The sequence below is a fragment of the Aotus nancymaae genome, unplaced genomic scaffold (genome assembly GCF_030222135.1).
Source record: "Aotus nancymaae isolate 86718 unplaced genomic scaffold, 86718_ANA_hifiasm-v0.15.2.pri h1tg000057l, whole genome shotgun sequence".
In the NCBI taxonomy this organism is placed as follows: Eukaryota; Metazoa; Chordata; class Mammalia; order Primates; family Aotidae; genus Aotus; species Aotus nancymaae.
In genome coordinates this window covers 70,200,940-70,224,446 of record NW_026988471.1, presented here as the reverse complement: position 1 = coordinate 70,224,446, position 23,507 = coordinate 70,200,940, and the positions used below count along the sequence as shown (strand labels likewise).

At 36.7% G+C, this 23,507-nt stretch overlaps 2 protein-coding genes and 1 pseudogene across 3 annotated transcripts in view; 2 read left to right on the top strand and 1 right to left on the bottom strand.

Annotated features, from left to right (window-relative positions):
- Nucleotides 1-282: 282 nt before the first annotated feature.
- LOC110568267 (ankyrin repeat domain-containing protein 36C-like) overlaps nucleotides 283-23,507 on the bottom strand; it is a 48,655-nt gene continuing 25,430 nt past the window's right edge. Inside the window, exons 13-18 of one of the 2 annotated variants that reach the window (XM_064364216.1) lie at nucleotides 18,657-18,730; nucleotides 15,884-16,025; nucleotides 6,709-6,913; nucleotides 3,898-4,078; nucleotides 1,849-2,766; nucleotides 283-477 (exon numbers count right to left, since the gene is read on the bottom strand). In XM_064364216.1, coding sequence (XP_064220286.1) covers nucleotides 283-477; nucleotides 1,849-2,766; nucleotides 3,898-4,078; nucleotides 6,709-6,913; nucleotides 15,884-16,025; nucleotides 18,657-18,730 — 1,715 coding nt within the window. The remainder of the gene's footprint in view (nucleotides 478-1,848; nucleotides 2,767-3,897; nucleotides 4,079-6,708; nucleotides 6,914-15,883; nucleotides 16,026-18,656; nucleotides 18,731-23,507) is intronic. The other variant, XM_064364217.1, reaches the window with a different exon arrangement.
- LOC105711397 (myb/SANT-like DNA-binding domain-containing protein 3) lies at nucleotides 12,873-14,191 on the top strand. Its single transcript, XM_064364218.1, has one exon. The coding sequence runs from the start codon at nucleotides 13,053-13,055 to the stop codon at nucleotides 13,881-13,883; it is 831 nt and encodes a 276-aa protein (XP_064220288.1). The 5' UTR covers nucleotides 12,873-13,052; the 3' UTR covers nucleotides 13,884-14,191.
- LOC110568268 (forkhead box protein H1-like) lies at nucleotides 21,391-22,632 on the top strand (annotated as a pseudogene).

Sequence of the window (23,507 nt, the reverse complement as noted above, 5' to 3'; positions counted from 1 at the left end):
AAACCTCTCTGAACTTATGTGAGAAAGGATGCATAATTCTCAACTTTCCTAAGGTTAAATATTTAAGGAAAAAATATTTGTATAAAAATGGCAGAATGAAAGCCAGAGATTAACAAATAGGTGTATTATAAAGATAATAAAATTTTTATAAAATTACTTAGAATGAAAATACAAAAGAAAGGCATCCACTATAAAATTTTAATAAAATTACTTAGAATGAAAATACAAAAGAAAGCCAGCCACTAAAATTAGTACCCCAAAAACTTTATATTAGTTAACCACCTAAAGATTAACTGTTGTTGGCATGTGAAGTTTCATACATACTTGACTTCTCATCTGGCCTGCTTTCTTCTTTGAATCCTCCAGCTTACTTTCTAAATGGACGGAGTGACGCAATGACGCATCCACCAAAGTTTTTGATGTTGATGCTTTGTGTAGGGCATCATCCCGTTTTTGTTGAAGTTCTCTCACAAGTACCTGATAAGATGTTATTTTTGTTACTGGTTTTACAAATCACCTTATTATTGAACCGTTAATAATATTTAACTCTAAAGTATACACTTTGAAAAATATCACCACACAGACAGATTCACCTTCTTTTCCTCATATGTACACATTCCTGTTTATTACTGAATCCCATTAAGGATACAGAAGGTGTTATCTTCCTATCAAACTAGTATTGTTACTCACGCAACATATTCAGCTCACTAGTCATTCCTCCCCTGTTGAATTTGTAGTGCTTAAAAACCTTCTGAAGTCTCAAAAAGAAATGAGTATGTGAGTGGGACTGATGGTAGTAAATTACACATTGTGGAATGATTTCCCTCTTTTTTTTTTTATTAGAAACTCAAATCAACCTCAGAGTTCCTCACATTAAATCATCTGCTTAAATCCTTCCAAAAGATTTCTATCACAGAACAAAAGTAAAATTCCAATGGCTTTAGATGATCTAAGTAACCTGCCCTCCACCTCCCGACCTGACCTCAGCTGCTGTGTCTGACTACTCCATTCCTACTCTACATGAATCCTGCCACTCCTCATTAGTCTGAAATCCTCCTTAGTCTGAAAATTGGGGCATAGCATCACAGATAGCTATGCCTCTATTTGTCCTAGACAAAGTTATATCCAAATGATAGTAATTAAGCCTTGATGTAAAAATTATAAGCAAATTTTTCATAAAAACAACAAAGTGAATTATAAATGCCAGTAGGAAGATTAAATCAAATACAGTTTGGCTAAAATTTACCACATTTTCCTCATACTATAAGTAAAGTTAGATGCCTTTAAAGGGTGGAATGATCATATCTATATATAATTTGAGATTGACATAGTTTCAGATTTAAGACGAACAGTTTCAGATTTAAGTCAAATTGACATGAAGAAAAACAAAACTGTACCAAGATATATTTAAAGCTACTGAAGAAAAATAATTATGACACAGGGAGTACACTTCGGTTCATCTGGAAAATCTGATATTAACTGTCAAAGTACCCCAATTAATTGAATAAATTTCAAAATACCATTTTAGGTATATGCATTTCCATATATCTGATTTATCATGGTCTTAAAATGTGGCAACACAAATACATTAAAATTATTATTTCAGCAGTATAAGACTACATTAATATTAGTCTATAATAACAAAATTTCATAAGTGACACATTGACTTTAATCAGAGGAAAGCATCTCTCAGTTCTAACTTTGATTTGCTGGAAACAAGGAATGTTTCTAAGCTGATATAGCAGATATATTTATCATATATATCCTTTTTTATATTCAACTAGATTCAACATTTAGCTGTAACCAAATATTACTTTAAATTTTACTTATATTTTTCTTGATACTCACTTCTCTTTCTGCTTTCTCTCTTTCATACTGACATTGTTTTTCTTTCAATTGATTAACTTCATTGATCAACCTCTGATTCTCTTCTTCTAGCAAAATACAGAGCTTTCTGCACTCAGCTTGAACATTTTGTACTCTAGCATCACATTTGGCTTGAATATTCATTAATGTTTTTTCTTGATTGTCAGCTTTGTTGTGAGCATCATTCAGTTGCTGTTGAAGCAACATACTTTGTCTATGTAGTTGACATAATCTTTCCTGCTTTTCTAAGCATTTTTCTACTTTATCTTGGCCATTTTTGTACATTTGTTCAATGTCCTTCATTTGACACTGTGTTTGATTTAGGTCTCTTTGCATGCATTCAAAAACCAAAGTCTTGGCTTTCAGAGCCTCTCTTGTGTAACAGAGCTCAGTTTCAAGGCTACTGGACTTACTCTCAGCTTTAGAAAGTTGCTGAGAAAGAATCAGAACATGAGAATTCAAATTTTCCTGTAAATGACAACATTTATCTACTGTGCCCTGGAAAGCAAGCTGTTGGTCTCTTTCTGATGACTGACTTTGATCATGATCACGTACAACAGCATTCAGTCTACAACGGTATGATTCAATTTCTCTTTCCAGTCTTTGGTTGCTTTCCTTTTCCTTCTCCAGTTTGGAATGGAGCACTGTGTTCTCATCTGTCAGAGCAGTAAGCCGTCCAGTAGAACGGGCTATCATTTTTGTTAATGTTTCCCCATTCCATTTTAGAGTCTTTTGAAGGTCTTCATTCCTCCCTTTTATAATTTCAATGTCTTTTAAATATTTCTTTTCCAGGTTTTGATTTTTAATTGTGTCTCTTTCCATCCTAAGCCTGGCAATTGCATCTTGCAGTAAGTGGTTTTTATGCAACAGGTCTTCTTCTTTTCCATGACTATCAGAAATCTAAGCAAAACAAAGAAAACTTTTAACTAGTACCCAATAGGATAACATATTATGATTGCTTCTGAAATTAAATAATAACCTGTACATTTATACAATGAGAGGGTTGCCATAACTGGATATCTAACTGGAAAAAAAAATTGAGTCAAAAACCTCAAACCTCATAGTGGTTTGAATTCCCCAAAGTTTAAAAATTTGAAGACAGTGAATCTATGAAGGCAAAAAAGAAACCACTAAATAATTTTTTTAAATTTCAGAATTAAAAAAAGGCTTTTACTGAATTACAACAAACCCCAAGGTATAAAGGAGTAATAACTGCGACTATATTATAAAACTGGGTTTGCACTCTAACACCTAATCTATGCTTCTCCCTAGAGTAAGAGTCGTTAGCTTGGCAGATATTTGGACAGATGAATGAAATTTTCCAAATTCTTTAAGTTCCTTTTTCCTAAAATACTGTATAGATATTCTACTTTTCTAATATTGTTATGGTCAGTTTTAAGAATGACATTTACTGATAAATGATATATCTAGGCACTGTACTAAGTACTTCTACATGCACAAATCAATGAACTCATTTAGTTATAATTCTATAGTGAAAGTTTAAAAATATAAGCAAGCTGCAGGATTTTTCCCAGGTTTTCTGACTCTACTTCTAGTGCTCTTCCACCAAATCAGTTACTTCTGTTAGGTAGATACACACATACAAAAATAGTCTTTTATTTCCAAACACCAAAAGTCAAGAAAATTAAATTTATTGAGCTCCTCTTAGAAAATCATGAGATTATTTACTATTATGATAACTTTTATTTCCTTTCCGTAACATTTGAAACAGTAATTAACATGAAATAGGGAAAAATATGCTGAACTATGTCACTAGGAACAACATTGTTACAATACCATTATGTATATATTATTGAATATCGTTTTCAAAAGGTCTTTGAACTAAAATAAAATATTGATGTCAAGATTTATTATAAATAATTGTAGCTATAAATGCCATGATTCATTTTTTAAGATAAAATAAAATTTTTGGTTTGTTTTATGCCTAAATAATATATACTAAATTAAAGAGATATTATAACTAATATTAATAAAAGTAGAAACATGAAGTTTCACCAAACATTAATTTACCTGATTTGAATCATTTTCCACAGTCTCCAATTCCACCTCCAGTGATTTGATAGCCAGTTTAAGTTGTTTTATCTCTTTGGCGTCTATCACATATTGCTCTTCTATTATTATCTTTTCCCTAACTTTTTCGTGCAAATTTTCAGAATTTCTTCCTTTCTCTTTTTCTTGTTGTATGGCATGCCTGTAAATATACTTATCTTAGAATTTATTTTATCAGTGAAGATTAAGCTCTCTGATTTTTTATCTTGCCCAATTCCTACCTAAGGGTCCAGGGAGTCACGTTCTACAAACCATGGATTATTATCAGATTGGTTTTATTTGACCCTGTACATTGTGACTTGCTTTTCAATCTGACTCTGGCATAACATTATGAGAAAAGGAAGAAAATATTTAATCAAAATATACTTCTTTGTCATGCCTTGAAATTGCCCTGTAAAGTCTTTTGTGGGAAAAAGTCACATTCTATAGGGAATCTCCTTATCTCTTTGTTTTCCTTCCTTTCTTTGCACATTCAGTAGATAATCAACAAAGAGCCAGACACCCTTTTGGGTCCCATGAGAAACATTTTACAACCTGCTTTCTCTCTCTCTGAAATCTGCTGAGAGATTCCTCTGCAAAATAAAACTTCATCCCCACAATCATTTATCTCAACCTGAACATTCTTTTCCATTAATCCCAGGTCTTCAAATAAACTCAACAAATTGTCAACCAGAAAATGTTTAAATTTACCTATAGCCTGGAAGTCCCTGCTTTGAGTTGTCCCACCTTTCTGAACCAAACCAATGTATAAAATGTATAAAACCAAGCTGCGCCCTGACCACATTGGGCACATGTTCTTGGGACCTCCTGAGGGCTGTGTCACAGGCCATGGTCACTCATATTTGGCTCAGAATAAATCTCTTCAAATATTTTACAGAGTTTGACTCTTTTTGTTGATACCAGAAAATAAAACATTCATATGTTGGTTGTTATCCTAACAAAGTTTCTATGTTCTTAAATACTATTTTTCTTTCTAGTTCTAATGTTTTTAATTTCTCACCTCGATCTTATCCAAAGGACATGTATAAATTGAAGTGTATTGATAAAAGAACATCCTGCTAATCTGTAAATTTCTGTTACTAGTAACTCTAGTAAATACTATTAAAAAGGATTTTGAAAATTATTCAGTAAAGTTGCAAGATAAAAATTACCTTTTTTTCACACAGTAATTACTCCTCAATTAGAATGGATCATTTACAGTTAACTAATTAAAATGAAGTTACTTTTTATAAATAAGTTGATACATTCACTAGAAATAAATTTTCATCTTCATGAAACATTGCAGGTATCCCTTAGCATAATTTACATTGTACGACAGCACTTTCAGATGTCTTTGTGAAATATATATCAGCAGATTGCTGTAATCCAAGGCTAGATCAAGAATCTAATATGTTACCCTACACTTTTTAAGATTTTTTTTGGGTAACATTTTCAACCTATCCTGTTGATTAGTATATATTTTATAAACAATTTTAAAATCTGTTTTAAAACAAAACAAGATCTAATATTTAAACAATAAAGAATAATCTGTGTCTTCAGCATAGAACTTTGAATTAATTTTATCTATGTAGCAGAGAGAGATGATGAATAAGCTAATCAGTAATCACTTTCCATTTTACTTTTTATTCCCCGCATATTAAGAATAAAATGATAATTTTTCTTTGTTTATTTTTTGAGAGGAAGTCTGCAATGGCACAATCTCAGCTCACTGCAAACTCCACCTCCTGGATTCATGCGATTTTCCTGCCTCAGTCTCCAGAGTAGCTCGGATTACAGGCAAACACCACCACACAAAGCTAACTTTTTGTATTTTTAGTAGAGATGGGGTTTCACTATGTTGGCCAGACTGATCTCAAACTCGTGACCTTGTGATAAACCTGCCTCAGCCTCCCAAAGTGTTGGGATTAAAGGCATGAACCACCACACCTGGCTGATAATTTTTTAAATAATTGTTCTGGGAAGAGAAAAATATCTATTTCATGCTCTGTTGATTGAATTATAAATTAATATAAACATTCTTAAGAACAATTTAGAAACTTTGATCAAAGATCTTTTTTAAAAAGTTTCTATGCTTTAACCAGAATAATTTACCCAAAGTAAATAATTAGAAATGTAGAAAACTATGTATATGTAAAAAATGTTCTTTGCAGCATTAATATAAAAACTTTTTAAAACCTAAAATTCAATTTGTCAATTAAATAATGAGATTTCCATAGGGTAAAATTCTATACACTCATTAAAACTACGATTTAAAAGAATATGCATTTAGTTATTAGGGAAGTATTCATAATTAAGAACTTGTGATATTGGCCGGGCGCGGTGGCTCAAGCCTGTAATCCCAGCACTTTGGGAGGCCGAGGCGGGTGGATCACGAGGTCAAGAGATCGAGACAATCCTGGTCAACACAGTGAAACCCCGTCTCTATTAAAAATACAAAAATTAGCTGGGCACGGTGGCGCGTGCCTGTAATCCCAGCTACTCAGGAGGCTGAGGCAGGAGAATTTCCTGAACCCAGGAGGTGGAGGTTGCGGTGAGCCGAGATCACGCCATTGCACTCCAGCCTAGGTAACAAGAGCGAAACTCCGTCTCAAAAAAAAAAGAAAAAAAAGAACTTGTGATACTATATTGAAGAATTTCGCACTCCACATGATTAAGAAGCTTTCTTTCCTGTTAAATCCTAGAAAGAAAAACAGCAGTTACAAAAATTCTCCTTATACATCCTTAGTAATAAATAAATAACTCAAACATTTCTTAAAAACTAGAATGTCATACCTCAAACTGCAGAGTGCTTTTTCCCATTCAGGTTTTTCATGCTCTAACTGTGATATTATTTCTTTTTCTTCAGATAGTCTCTTTTGTAGTATACTAATCTTATTTTTCATTTTTTGAATTTTTCCTGTAAGTCGCTCACAGTGATTTTCTATTGATCTTTCACGTAAATAAATTGCATTTTTAATTTTTAATAGGTGAATACAATCTGTAAACAGGAAAAAACAAAGTAGAGATAAAATACATGAGTAGATTTTTTTGATATAAAGGACTGTGCATTTTAACAAGCATTGATTCATACACTGAACAAATATGTACATATTGAATGCCTACAAGGTGGAAGACATTATAGTAAGCTCTGCAGATAAGAGAACACCTCTGCTCTTGTTTTAGCTTAAAGTATAGTGAAGAACCAAGATAAAAGGTGACAATTATAAACTCAGATAGGTACTGTGAAAAAAAAACATAGTTATATGATTGCATAAGATAATTTGATCTATACTTCACCCAGGGAAGATTTCCCTGAGGAAGAGATGGCTACACGGAGAAATGAAGGATGAGAAGGAAATAGGCAAAGAGGAAAGCAAAGCATTCTGGCCAGTTTGCAGCAGGTGATGAAGCTCTGCTGCAATCTGCTACTAGCCCTGATGGAAAACAGGTACTGATTTTTCTTCTTACCTGAAAAAATATAAAAACAAAACAGACAAAATACATTAAACAATGATTTTCAACACAGTGCACTTCAGGCAGTGAAGATGGTAGGTGATCACTGAAAGGCAGAAAGCAAATACAGCAGGCCTTATAAATGTCCCAGCTCTTTTAACAGAGTTTTGACAGAGGTTCCAGGCCATGACAACGGGAGAAAATCTGAAACAGAGCTGGGGTGATGAAGCTGATAGGCTAGTAAAACTAAAGCAGATAGAGATGACAGGATAGAACACTGGAGAGAAGAAAGCAGTACAGGAAACAAATCCTGAAGATGTGCAGAGATTTCCATTTGAGTATTCAGGAGAGTAATGAAAAGTCCTTGGGTGCTAGGAAACTTCCTCAGAACAATGGAATAAAAAAACCACTTAAAGAAGGTTATCAGAAATTATTCCTGGGGTTCACACCATGCCTGGAAGAGGGTCTATTCCCATGAGCCAGGCCAAAAAAACTTCACAGAACAATGAATAATCAGAAAGGTCTTGCCTCAGGAGTGAGGAATTACCCCAAATCTAAAAGCAAAAACGGAAAGATTATAAGTAAATCGCTGTACTCCAAATAAAACTCAAGACAATAAGTGAAAGCATGGAAGCTATTAAAAAAAAAAAAAAAAAAAAAAAAAAAAAAAACGGGGCCGGGCGCGGTGGCTCACGCCTGTAATCCCAGCACTTTGGGAGGCCGAGGCGGGTGGATCACGAGGTCAAGAGATCGAGACCATCCTGGTCAACATGGTGAAACCCCGTCTCTACTAAAAATACAAAACATTAGCTGGGCATGGTGGCACGTGCCTGTAATCCCAGCTACTCAGGAGGCTGAGGCAGGAGAATTGCCTCAACCTAGGAGGCAGAGGTTGCGGTGAGCCGAGATCGCGCCATTGCACTCCAGCCTGGGTAACAAGAGCGAAACTCCATCTCAAAAAAAAAAAACAAAAACAAGAAAACAGAAACCATATTTGCAAAGATGCAAATTACATTTTCAGAAGTAAAAACTACAGTGGATGGAAATAAAGACAAATTAGGGATAACAAAGGAAAAGATTCCTAAATTTGACACAATAAACTGTGGGAAACTTTCAAGCAGCTAATATAGATAACTCCGCAAATAAAAAAGAGGGGACAGAAAAAAAAAATTAAAGAAAAAATGGACAAAAATGTTCTAACCTTAATACAAACCATAATCCCACAGATTTAGGAAAGAAGTGTCTGGGACAGAAAAAAATGAAAGTGTATCATTGTCATCTTTTATACCATCTATGATGTATAATATTACTTGAAGGTGGACTGTGATAAGTTAAAATTATATACTAAAATCCTAAAGTAAACATTAAGATAGCAAAACAGTTATCTCTAATAAACCCAAAAATATATAAAATTGAATAATAAAATATAAGTGACTGATCTAAAAGAAAGGAGAAAAAGAAGGCGAACAAATAACAGCTGGGACTAATAGCAATCAAACAGCATGATGACAGAAAAACATGACTATATCAATAATCACATTATAAATGACACTTGTCTAAAAACCTCAACTCAAATGCAGACTGTCAGACTCAATAACAAAGCAAGACCCAACTACATGCTGCCTATAAGAAATGCACTTTAAATGTAAAGACACAAATTAGTTAGAAGGTTGGAAAAAGATACATGTTAACACTTGCCAGAGGCAGCTGAGTGGGAGTGGCTGTATTAATACCAAAGTAGATTTTATAGCAAAAAAAAAAAAAAAAAAAAAAAATCCAGCAATAAATAACAAAAGGTCATGTCACAATAGTAAAAGGATCAGTTAATGAGGAAAACATAACAATCCTAAGTGTTTATACCCCTAAAAACAAGCCAGCTTCAAAATATATGAGGCCAAAGTGGATAGAACTACAAAAAGAAATAGATAATTTCTAAGTAATCTGAGGTTTCAATACCCTTTACTCAATAAGTGATAGAACAAGAAGGCAGAAAATCAGCAAGAATAAACAGACTTGAACAACACTATGCTTTTCAAGTACCAATGGAACACTTACCAAAATAGACTATATTTTAGGCCATGCCATAATTCTCAATCAAAGGACTGAGTCAGAAGGATTGAAGTCATACAAAGTATATGCCCTGACCACAAATCAATCAGATTAAAGACCAATAAGAAAAATAACTCTGAGAAACACTCAAATATTTGAAACTAAGTAACACACATCTAAATAATCCTGGGTCAAAGAGGTAATGAAAAATAGAAATTATAAAATATTCTGAACTGAATAAAAATGAAAATACAATGTGTCAGAATTTGTGGAATGCAGCTACAACCGTACTTGAATACAAATGTTAGCACTGCTGAATGTCTATATTAGAAGAGTCTCAAATCAATGACCCTGACTTCTACCTTAAGCAACTAGGTAAAAGAAGAGTGAATTAAACCCAAAGCAAGCAGAGGAAAGGAAATAATAAACATCAGCTGTGGTCTGAATGTTTGTGTTCCCCAAAATTTATATCCTGAAAGCCAATCACAGAGGCGATGGTATTAGGAGGTGGGATTTTTATAGGTAGGTAGGTCATGAGAGCCAAGCCCTCATGAATGGGATTAGGGCTCTTATACAACAGACCCCAGAGCTTCTTCACACCTTCTGCCAAGTGAAGACAGAGAAAAAGAATGTATCTGTGAACTGGATGTGGTCCCTAACCATACACCAAATCCAATGCATCTTAATCTTGGACTTTGCAGACTCCACAACTGCGAGAAATCAACTTCCATTATTTGACTCAATCTATGGTATTTTGTTATACTGTTGGCTTCAGAAGAAACAATAGAGAAAGTCAACAACAGAAAACACTTTGAGGAGATCAATAAATGTGATAAAACTCCATTTAGCCTGGCTGCTCAGAAAAAAGAAATAAAACAAATTACTAATTTCAGAAATAATGAGACATTATTACAGATTCTATAGATAATAAAAATATAACAGTATTATAATTTCTATGTAAATAAACATGACAACTTAGATAAAATTAATAAATTCCTTTAAAAATGAAAATTAGCAAATCTCAAACAAGAAGCAGTAGATAACCTGAATTTCCCATATCTATAAAAGAAAGTTAAGTTATAACTGAAAACCTTCCTAAAAGAAAACTTCAGACCTAGCTAACTATGCTGGTGAATTCTCAAAACATTTCTGGAAGAAAATAATACAACTGTACAAAAACTACTCCCACCAAAAAAACAAACAAACAAACAAACAAAATAGAAGTATATTTCAACTCAGTTTGTAATGTTAGCTTTACTCTGAACCAAAACCAGAAAATAGTATTACCAACAAGCAAATTCCGTCATGAACATGAATGTAAAACTTCAACCAATTTGTGATGCAAGTAAGACATCCTCCAATAGCTGAGTGAATAAACTGTGGTTAAACAGCCATACAGTGGAATATCACTTTATGGGAAAAAGAAATGAGCAATCAATCTATGGCAATATGTGAAGGAACCTTAAATGCATATTACCTATTGACATAAGCTAATCTGGAAAGGCTACTTAATGTATGATTCCAACTGTATGAAACTCAGGAAAAGGCAAAACTATGGATAAAGTAAAAAGGTGCCAAAGGGTTAGGGATGGCAGGAAAGGATACATAGGCAGAGTGCAGAGGATTGTACCTTTGTCCAAACCCACATATGTACAGTACCAAGTATGAACCCCAATGCAAATTATGGGCTTTGAGTAATTGTGATATGTCAATTTAGGCTCATCTATCATAGCAACTACCACTATGGTGAAGGATACTGGTAATGAGGGAGGCTACATATGTGCTGGGGTGGGGGTATACAAAAAATGTCTGAACTTCCCTCTCAGTTTTGCTGGGAACATAAAAATGGTCTAAAAAATAAAAATCTTTATAATAAATTCTAAATGAGACTTTAGTAAATTGAATCCAACAGTATAATAAAAAGATAATATATCATAAACAAATGAGGTTTATCCTAGAAATGCAGGGTTAGCTTAACAACAAAACATCATAATTATTTACCATATAACAAAGTAAAAGACACATAGGATCACTCCAACGGATAGAGGCATCTGATAAAATTCACTCCTGATGTTTTAAAGCAGAAAAACTCAAGAACATAAGAATCCAAGGGAACTTCTTCACCATGATAAGCAACACCTATGATGAATCTACAGCTAACATGCAGCATAGTGAAAAATGGAATGCATTTCCCGTCAGATGAGGAACAACAAGGGAATGTCTGCTGTCACCACTTGTAGGTAGCATTGTTCTGAAGATTCTAGTTAATACAGTCAGAAAAGAAAAAGAAATAAGAGGCATCCAGGCTTAAAAAAAAAGAAAGAAAATAGTCTTTATACACAACCATGGCCATACAATAGGTATGGGTAAACCCCAACCTGTGGGCCAGTTTCTTGTCTTTTATTGGAACCCAGCTGTATTCATTAATTTATAGATGGTCTATGGCTGCTCTCATACCACAATGCCAGAGTTTATCAGCTGCAAAAGAGACCCCTTTGACACAGTCTAAAATATTTACCATCCTTAGTAAGAGGGTAGTTTGAGAAAGAAAGGTTTGACAACCTTTTGTCTACGTAGAAAACCTGATCGAATCTACCAAGAACGTGCCAGAACTAATAAGTGAGTTTAACAAGATTGAAGGATACAAATTCAACATAGAAAAATCAACTGTATTTCTATATGCTAGCAATAAACCATCAAATTAAAATTTTAAAACATTTTTAGAGTTTTATAAAAATGTATGTTTAGATTAGCGTTGCTCAACCTGTATAAAGTCAAATACATCTACACTAACTAAACTATAATTTACAACTTCATCAAAAATGAAACACAGATAAATCTGATAAAATATAGAAAGATCTATAAAAACTAAAAAATATTACTGAGAAAATTTAATATTACCTCTATAAAAGCAGACACACACTTTATTGAGTAGATTCACTATTGTTAAGATGTCAATTCTCCCCAAATTAATCTACAAATATGACACAATCCCAACCTAATTTCCAACAAGCAAGCAGTCTTTATTTTATTGATAAGCTGATTCTAAAGTTCATGTGAAAATGCAAAGGATCTAGCATTGTCAAAACAGAACAAAATTAGAGGAATCATTTCAGGAATTACTATAAATCAACATTAACCAAAACAGTATGCCACAGGTACAGGTTGAGTATCCCTTATTCAAAATGTTTTGGACTAGAAGTTTTTAAGATTTTGGATTTTGGAATATTTGCATAAGCATGGTGAGATATCTTGTGGATAGGACCCAAACCTAAACACAAAATACACTTAATTTTTCATATGTACCTTATACACAAAGACTGAAGGTAATTTTAAACATGACTTTTGGAGAGAGGAGCCCAGGCCGCCCGCGCTCGCGCCTCGCCGGCCCCTCCCCCGGTCGCCGCCACGCCGCTGCAGGTAGGAGGCTCCCCTTCCGGCGGGCCGCAGCGAGACGGGGTCGTGGGTGGGGAGTGCGGGCCGGGCGCGCGGGGGCCGCGGGCGGGGGGCTGGCATGGCGGGCTTTCGGGCCGCGCCGCTGCGACCCCCGCTCTGCAGGCTGGGCGCCGGGCGGCCGCCTCCCCGCGCTAGGATGGGACTCGGATAGCTAGCGGCCAGGAGAAATATAGTGGAAAATGCAAAACAACGAAATTATAAAGCCTGCCAAATACTTCTCAGAATTGGAAAAGAGCATCTTGCTGGCTTTAGTAGAAAAGTACAAATATGTGCTGCAATGTAAGAAAAGTGATGCGCGAACTATTGCCCTTAAGCAGCGTACCTGGCAGGCGCTGGCCCATGAATACAACTCTCAGCCGAGCGTGTCCCTGCGGGATTTCAAACAGCTGAAGAAGTGCTGGAAGAACATAAAAGTTCGGACCAAAATAATTATGGCCCATGAAACGAGAGAGAAAGTGAAACGGAGCGTCAGCCCGCTGCTGAGTACTCACGTCCTAGGGAAGGAGAAGATCGCCAGCATGCTTCCGGAGCAGCTCTACTTCCTGCAGAGCCCCCCGGAGGAGAAGCCCGAATACCACCCCGACGTGGTGGCCCAAGAATCATTTGCTGTTTCAAATAGAGAACTGTGCGATGATGAGAAAGAGTTCAAACATTTTCCAGTATGTGAGGAGACCTCTCAACCTGAACCCTCGTGTTCAGCTGTCAGAATAACAGCCGATAAAAACTACAGGAGCAAAGCCTCTCAGGAAGGTGCTTTAAAAAAGATGCATGAGGAAGAACAACACCATCAGCCAATGTCCATCTTACAACTGCAGCTGATACAGATGAATGAGGTGCATGTGGCCAAAATCCAGCAGATAGAGCGAGAGTGTGAGATGGCAGAGGAGGAACACAGGATAAAAATGGAAGTTCTCAATAAAAAGAAGATGTTTTGGGAAAGAAAACTGCAAACTTTTACCAAGGAATGGCCTGTTTCCTCATTTAACCGGCCCTTTCCCAATTCACCCTAAGACTTTGGGGGTGGCTGTCTTGCAATTAATCTGTGTTGGCAAAGAATGTCTGGAACATGGACTTGCGGTCAGTAACCTGTAACAGAGTTACAACTAGGAAGATTAGAGTGGTAGTAGTCACTTATTTAAGAATTCAGTCAGGTAAACAGCTGCACCCTCTGTACCCCTTAAGTGGCAAAGAAGCTGTTATAGTCCTCTGAAAATTATCACTATGAGTGCTATAATTTTGAATGTAATGTCTCTTAATTAGAATTCATACAAGAACCATGAAAAAAACACACACACACAAAAAAAACATGACTTTTAATGATTAGGGGCATGAAACAACATTTGTATACATGAGGTCAGATGTGGAATTTTTCCACTATGGCATCCATGTTGGCAATTAAAAAGTTTTGGGTTTTAGAGTATTTCAGATTTGGGATATTTAAATTAGTGATGCTCAACTTGTATAAAGAAAGTCAAACACAGACAATCCCCAACTTAAGGCGGTTTGACTATTGACTTTACAATGGGTTTACCACAATTTGAGGAGCACCTGGAAATTAATAAAACTCAACAGACAGTCCAGAAATAGATAACACATATGCAACCAGCTTATGTTTGACAAAGGCAGGATGGCAATGCAGTGGAGAAAAGGGTAGGCTTTTCAACATATGGTGCTAGAACAATTGGATGTTCATATCCAAAAAGTGAACTTGAATCCATACCTTACTCCATCTGCAAAAGGAAACTGAAAATGGAGCATAGATTTACATATAAGACCCAAGTCTATAAAATTTCTAGAATAAAGCATAGGAAAAAATCTTTGTTACCTTGCGCTAGGCAAACACTTTTTACATCTGACACAAAATGCAAAATCTGTAATTCAACAATTAAATTGGACTTCATCATGATTAAAACTGTTCTTCAAAAGATACTACAAAGTGAGTGAAAGGTGAACCCCAAAACTGGAAAAATATCCTTATAAAAAAGTAGCTAAAAAGTAACAGTATCCAAATACATACAGAATTACAAAAATTCAACAAGTAAGTAAACATCAACCTATTTTTTAAATGGTAAAAGAGAAGATATATAGATGGCAAATAAACACATGGAAAGATGTTCAACATTTTTAGTCATGAGGATTATGTACATTAAACCCATATTAATATACATAATACACACTCATCAGAATGGCTAAAATTAAAAAAATAAATAAATACAGCAGTAGTGTGACAACATGGCAAGCAGAATTGTCATTTGCTGCTGATGAGAAGGGAAAATGGTACAAATATTTTGGAAAACCATTTTGCAGTTTTCAAAAACAGGAATATAAAGGGGCGTGAGGAGACTTTAGTGGGTGATGGATATATGTTAACTATCTTGATGGTAATAAGTTTCACAAGTGTATACATCTGTTAAAACTTATCAAATGGTACCTTTTACATGCGTGCACTTTATCATATATCAATTATATCACACTAAAGCTACTGATTATAGGAGCAAACACCTAAGGCACTGGCTGTGATACTGAAAAGGGAATGCAATGATGCAGTGTAAAGCTAGAGGATTGAGATCTGTACCTTACTGCAATAAGTGGCAGCTGAGTTTTCAGCAAGCAGGTAACATGATCAGTATTGATTTTTTACAACTATATAATTATGATTGCAGAACAGGCCATGGTTTTGGAAGGTGGAATAGTAGGAAGGACAGTTATAAGGTTACCACAGTATTTCAGGTGGGAGGAAATGGTAACCTGACCATGGGTAAATGGGTAAAGGCACACAAGAGAAGCAGAGTAAACAAACACATTGGCAGTGCCATTCACACTGATAAAGGTACAGTGAAATGATCATAGCTCTTTAGCTGAGAGTGTACAAGATACAGTAGTTCTCATTCTTAAGGCATATTTCTGAAATGAACATTCTTATATCAGCACTCTATGGTACAGTGGTAAGCAGTGTGTGCATACACTGCTATAGAATAGAAAAAAGCCTTATATTTATGCATTATCCTACCTTTACACTGCATTCCATGTTGATCAATGAGTAATATAACTTTCTTACAATTAGAAGAAAGAGAGTCATCATCCTCTGAGGCTATTTGAGATGACTGAATTATGTCATCAAGGTCATCCCTAAAATGTATTTGGTTTTTCATCTGCAAAATAAATAACACTGTTTCAAAATGTCCCCAAAATAGTTATAGCATATACTAAATGTAGAGAAGTGGGAATTATTCGACTAGCACAAACACAGTATTTTTTTTTTTTTAGCAATTTCCTTTATGTTGACACTTGTTCAGAAAGTCACATGGTATATGGATAAATTAGTTTCCCAGTCCCTATGCCATTTAGAAAACTGACAGAGAGACTTGAGTTAATTAAGGAACCAGGATTAGGATAATGTCTTCCTGAGCTTGTATCATTTCAACTGCAGAAACAATCTATTTCTACATACAGTAAGTATTTAGATAACCTCATTCTACACAGATTTTCATAAATAAAATTTTCATAAATAAAAAATTCAAATGGATCAAATAATTGGTGAAGAGAAAAAGGAGCAGCATCAAGTGACCCTCTAATTCTTTTTCAAGTTGAACTTTCTCCAAAGCCAGGAACTCTACTTTACTTGTAATATGCTTACCTCATTCTTAAATCTATGCATGTATCACTTAATTCCACTTCTAGACATACTGTTGATGTTCTGTCAGAATGTGGTGGAGAATAATGCACATTTTCTAATTAAAGGTGTATGCTTTTATACTTTTCTTGCACTACAGTTGTCATATAATGGCTTCTGGAACAAATTCTGTATTGGTTTTGTATCGTTGTGTTTGTAACAACAAAAAGGGTATGATCTTGTTTTTTATTATTATCACATGCTTCATTTTTTTGAAGCAGGTAAGCCACATATCTAAAAGGCTTTTTGAATCACTAAACTGAGGCATACGTCTGATGTTTAATTTCCAATTAGCGGTACTTTGGTTCTTATTTTTTTGTCATTTGCCTAACAACCTATTAGTCTTCTTTTATTTCAGCCATAACTACTTCTTAGTTTCTTGCTTTTGTACTTTTTGTATCATTATAACAATTTTCCGGGTCTGGGTTAAAAACATGTTCAGTATCTGGTTTGTGGTCACTTTCACAGTCTACTTTAATTTCCATTTAAATAAAGCTTAGAAGGTGACTGGCAAGCGTATTCTGGGGACCCAGAGTATGAATGAGATAGAAAGGCATTTTTGAGACTGGGTTATTTTTGTTCAGGAAATATCTGGACTACTACAGAGACAGACATGCCAGACACATCACTTTTCTGACAATCAGGTGAATCATTTGTCAAATCTGAGGGTATTTACTTAAGTTTGTTCTTCCTGTAGAGTTACCGTGTAGTCACTCTTCCTCAATACAAACAGTTTTGTAATTTTCACAAAACTCTGCTTTATTTGTGGTGATGAATTTTAAACCTTTTTCACCCTAATTTGTCTTGTTTGATCCACATTCTCTCATACTTCTGCATACAAGAAAGTTCTGCATATATAAAGAAGTCCTTTCTATCATAACACTTTTTCACTACTAGTTGTTGAGACAATTTTTGCACATGCAACAGTGGAAGAGTAATTTGCTAGTTTTGTTTCTCAGATGACTTTTCTGAGTGTGTGTTTTCAAAATAACTTTAAATAATCAAGTGTATAAAGAGAAAAATTAAAAAATAATTAGAATTTAATATTAAACTTCTTAATCTATGTTTACCTACTCCCAAATCACTGGATTGTAACTAAGAAGTGAAAAATAATTTGGAATAGCCTAAAATAGGTGAAAAACATAAACCATGAAACTTTAATTTGTCACTGTTTGTTTGGACTAAACTTGACTAATTCATTATGTGTTAAATTTATGAAAAATGAATTACAAGATGACCTGTGGTACTACAAAGGCACCACCACTTAAAAAGATTTTATCACTATACCTACAGTGTACACTTGAGTGTTTTTCCAAACATTACTAAATGATTAGGCAAACTTTAAATTATTAGGAGCCAAAATCAACACCAGTAAGAAAAGCAAATTCTTACATTTTAATGCTAATTATGTATTGTAATATGATTGACAGTGTTATATATTTATATAGATTATAGGCTTAAGTTCTAAGGTCCACTAATGACAGTGGATTTAATACATTTAATAATAGTTATAGATTTCCTATATTGAAATACACCAGGAAGTTATTGTTTGTACACTAATGCCAAAGATGCCATTCTGCAAGATATGATTCTCTTGATAGACAGCTGAGTTGACTTTATGATCCATTCTCTTCCTGAACATAGTAGCTAAAGTCAGAGATCACAAGGGAAAATAAATTCTTAACTTTGGTATAACCGGCAATAAAAGAAAAAACTGCAAAGTTTGAACCACTAGCAAGAATTACTCCTTTAGAATCCAATAAAGCGGTCATCAGTGTTAAATTGTTCATAATTTCTATTGCTTCAAATTGCAATTCGATATTTGATGTACCTTCTTTATTATAATAGGAAGTTATAAAAATAGAAGTGCAAACAATATCAGGAACTTTTAACTCAATTCCAAGAGTAAAGATTAGATATAAGTTACTATAGATTCCAACACTATTTTGAGTTTTATGACTAGTTAAAATGTTTTTTAAATGGAATGTTAAATTATAATCAACTGATACTAAAAGGCTAATCCAAAGGTAAATTCACTTGGAATATGCTATATTACCAAAGCAAGGAAAACAAGATTAGACCAGGTATTTGATTTTAAATTTTTACATACCCATGGCTGGTTATTTTCATATTCTTCAAACCTCTTTTGCTCTCCCTCTGATGCCATTTTTAAGTCTTGTTCTGCTAAAAAAAATTATATATTTAGTTAAAATGAGCTACACAGAACATTTAGATAAAAGCCATAGTCTTTCTAAAAATAAAAAATAAAATTATTATTTTATAAATTGAGAGCTTAAATGAAGGTTAATCTTTAGTATAATATTTACTTCTTTAAGAAATGCTTTTAATCCTCCAAAACTTCAGCAAACCACTTGGGGAGGCACTAGATGTCAACAGGTTCGAGCCATACAAACATGGTCAAAGATTCACTCAGAAATTCATCCACCCAACATCAATGAACAAAACCATCAGAAATAAAACAAAAGGTAAAAATCCAGTAGAAACAGATAAAGTAACAGTACACTGTTCTTTACTTCTTAATAGTAGCTTTATAACAACACACTGAGCCTGCTGTTCATTATTAATGATTTCCAAAATGACTGCTACTGTTTACACTTTCATCAATGTGCAGTCTCTTCTTTATAGCCTAAATATCTTCCTCAACTATTCTGATGAATTTCTTTCATCTTTCTTAAAAGATGAAAGACTCAGACAGCTACGTGAAGTCTTCCTTGATTCTGGCTATCTTTCCTCAGATAAACAGTTTTATTTAATATAGGTTTTAAAAATATATATAGTTAAGATTTTAAAAGTGAGATTATGTCTCAACTAACTATAATTAAAATAGAACACTGTATCTATTCCAATGTAAACATGCTGACTGATAATGAGAAAAATAATCTTAAATAAGAATAGCAAATCATGATCCTGAGAGAGTAAGTGTCAAAGCTGATGGGAGGATGCTATGGTCTGTCTTTAATGCAATCCATCAGGTTCAATTATACCATTATGCTACAAACACTTATTATTTTCAACTATTTTTCCTATTATTTAGGAAGTACAAAGTTGTGAGGACACTTCCAATAAATATATAATTTATTTCTCATCAAAGAAACTGTTCAAAATTACTCAGCTTAGATAGACAGTTAGAATAACAAAAGAACTATTCATTTTTTTTCATTCTCAGGTGGGCTACTACTAAGTCTACATTGCTCATATCCTACAGTTTGGCCCTGTCAAAAAGTTTCTTGATCCACTCATGCAAGAAGATTTTTAAAAACATCAAAATAGTGTATAATAAGTTTCAATGTGTAAATAATAGTCAAAAATGAAAAATTTAATTTTCAGACTTAATAACTTTTTATACTTCAAAATCAGTGCAATATTCACTGAATATATCAGTTTTGTTATTCAAATAATGAATGCTATAACTTTTTGTTTCTAAAATTAATTTGATTTGATATATCATGCTTATCTCTAAGGTACTTTCATGGAATTGCGATCTTATAAAAAAATAGATTTCTTAATAAAATAAAAGTTTCTTAGTTCAAATACATTTAATTTGATTATTATCAAAACTTCTATATAACTTTCATGAATTATTCCCACCCCTTTTTTCCTCTTTATTTAACAGTAGTATCTTACATGTATAATTTCTATTTCCTAAATTTTTGCTCCTTCCCCTCTGGCTAGAATGATGCTCAGAAATAATAGCAAAATGATACTTCTGCTTTGACTCTGTTATGTTTTGAACTGCTATCAGATGACAAACAGGTATATGGCAAGGTTCTCAGCATCTCTAATCATCACAGAAATGCAAATCAAAGCTACAATGAGGTATCTTCTCATCTCACTTAAAATGGCTTTTATCCAAATGACAGGCATTAAGAAATGCTGGTGAGGATGTGGAGAAAGCAGAACCCCTGTACACCATAGGTGGCATTGTGAATTAGTACAGCCACTATGGAGAACAGTATAGAGAGTCATCAAAAAATTAAAAATACAACTACCCACTTGATCCAACAATCCCATTGCTAGGTAACTACTCAAAAGCAAGGAAATCAGTATTGTAAAAGAGAAATCTGCCCTGACGTGTTTATTGCAGCACTTCTCACAATAGCCATAATTTGGAATCACTCTAAGTATACATCAACAGACAAATGAATTTAAAAAATATGATACATATACTGCTCAGCCATATGAAAGAATGAAATCCTCTCATTCGGAATAACATGGATGGAACTGGAGGGCATTATGTCAAGTAAAATAATCCAGGCAAGGAAAGAAAAGCTTCACGTGTTCTCACTCCTTTGTGGTTGTGAGAAATTTAAAAAATAGAACTCATGGGGTCGGCTGCGGGCTGCCAGGCGATCCCTCTGCGGCTGCGACCTTCTCGGGCCTTGGGTGAGACGGTGAGTGTTCAAAGGCTCCTGGGACGGTGGTGGAAAAAACCGAGTCATCGTGGGCAACTGGATGGACGCCGGCGGAATGAGTGGCAGCTTTTGGGGTGGTTTCGGCCCGGGACACTGCGGTCGGAGAGGAGCGGTCAGAACTCGGAGAGCCTCCAGCGCCCCACCAAGGAGACCCCAGTGGAGAGGGGTGCCTTAAGACTTAAGGGAAAGGCCCAGCGCGGTGGCTCACGTCTGTGATCCCAGCACTTTGGGAGGAGGCTGAGGCCTGTGGGTCGCTTAAGCCCAGGAGACCAACCTGGGCAACATAGGGAGGACTTGTCCCTACCAAAAAGTGAGAAATTAGCCGGGCGCTATGGCACACACCTGTAGTCCCAGGAGGCTTAGGCGGGAGGATCGCTTGAGCCCAGGAGGTGGAGGCTGCACTGAGTCCAGATGATACTACTGTACTCCAGCCTGGACAACAGAGCGAGACCTTGTCTCAAAACAACAACAAAGACTTGTGGGAAAGAACGACGCCTTGCTGACCGAGTGGGGCCAGGCCCCCGCCCACGCTGTCTATGGTCCTGCGTGGGGCCCTGCAGCGGCTCCTGTCTGCGGCCCCCAGAGGCAGAGTCGCCCTCCCAGGCCCCCAAGAGGAGGAAGAGGAGGTACCTGCGACATGACAAGCCCCCCTACACCTACTTGGCCGTGATTGCCTTGGTGATTCAGGCCGCACCCTCCCGCAGGCTGAAGCTGGCCCAGATCATCCGTCAGGTCCAGGCGGTGTTCCCTTTGTTCGGGAAAGACTACGAGGGCTGGAAAGACTCCATTCGCCACAACCTTTCCTCCAACCGATGCTTCCGCAAGGTGCCCAAGGACCCTGCAAAGCCCCAGGCCAAGGGCAACTTTTGGGCAGTCGACGTGAGTCTGATCCCAGCCGAGGCACTACGGCTGCAGAACACGGCCCTGTGCAGGCGCTGGCAGAACGGGGGTGCGAGAGGAGCCTTCGCCAAGGACCTGGGCCCCTACGTGCTGCACGGCCGGCCCTATCGGCCTCCCAGTCCCCTGCCGCCACCCAGCGAGGGCTTCAGCATCAAGTTCCTGCTAGGGGGCTCCCGGGAGGGGGCACCCTGGCCAGGGCTAGCTCCACAGAGCAGCCCAGTTCCTACAGGCATGGAGAATAGTGGGGAAGAGGCTGTGCCCACCCCACTCCTTCTCTCCTCTGAGAGGCCTCTGTGGCCCCTCTGCCCCCTTCCGGGCCCCACAAGAGTGGAGGGGGAGGCTTCCCGGGGGGAGCCATCGGGCCCTCCACCCTCTCCCCAGAGCCTAGGGCCTGGCCTCTCCACTTACTACAGGGCACCTCAGTTCCTGGGGGGCTGTCCAGTGGGGGACACAGGGCCTCCCTCTGAGGGCAGCTGTCTACCTCCTATTTTCCTATCTACACTCTCAATGTGGTAATGCCCTTGGCACCACCGCCCACCTCCTGTCCCCAGTGTCCACCGTCAACCAGCCCTGCCTACTGGGGTGTGATCCCTGAAACCCGAGGGCCCCCAGGGCTGCTCTGGGATCTAGATACCCTCTTCCAGGGGGTGCCACCCAACAAAAGCATCTATGACGTTTGGATCAGCCACCCTGGCTGATCCAGCCCTGGCAGCCCCAGCCCCAGGCTGGCTGCTCTCTTGGTGCAGCCTGTGAGGCTCCTAAGGCAGGGGCTGCTCCTCCCTCCTGCTCCCACCCTCAGCTTGTTGACAGGGAGCCAAGGCCAGTGGGGTGTCTGCAACCACAGCAGCCTTGAAACAGCAGGCAGCAGCCTTGCTGGGAGTCCACGGTGTTTATTGGACTACCTGATGCGTGACCATGGCCCACCTGGGCACAGCCCTCACCCTGGTCAGTCATGTCTGTTTCCCTACACCCAGAGGCAAAGCTGGAGGGACAGGGCTGAGCCTGGAATTGCCCTTCCTAGTTTCCTCTTCTCAGCCCACCACCCATCCATCCGTCTCCAGCCATCACCTCCCCTCCCTCCCTTGCTCCAGGCTGTGGAAGGGAGAGCCTAATGGTGAATCCAGCCTGAAGTCCTGCCCTCTCTCATCTATCTGGGAAGGAGGTAGCACCTTTTTCAGGAAAGGGGTTAGGGAGTAAAAAGACTGGACTCTACGTGATCCTGGTGGTGGGGAAGATAACAGTAAAGGAATTTGCAACATTAAAAAAAAAAAAAAAAGAACTCATGGAGATGGAGAATAAAATCAATGTTACCACAGTATAGGAAGGGTTCGAGGGTGGTAGGAAATGAGGATACTTAATAAGTATGAACTATAGTTAGATACAATAAATAAAATGTAGCATTTTATAGTACAAAAATATGACTACAGTCAGCAATAACTTGTACATTTTAGCATTACTGAGGGAGTAAAAATTAAAAGACAGCACAAAGAAATTGTGAATGCTTGAGGTGATGGATAACCCATTAATCATGATGTGATTATTACACATTGTATGCCTCCATCAAAATATCCCATTTATTCCATAAACATAAGCACATACAATTTACACATTAAAATTAAAAACAAAAA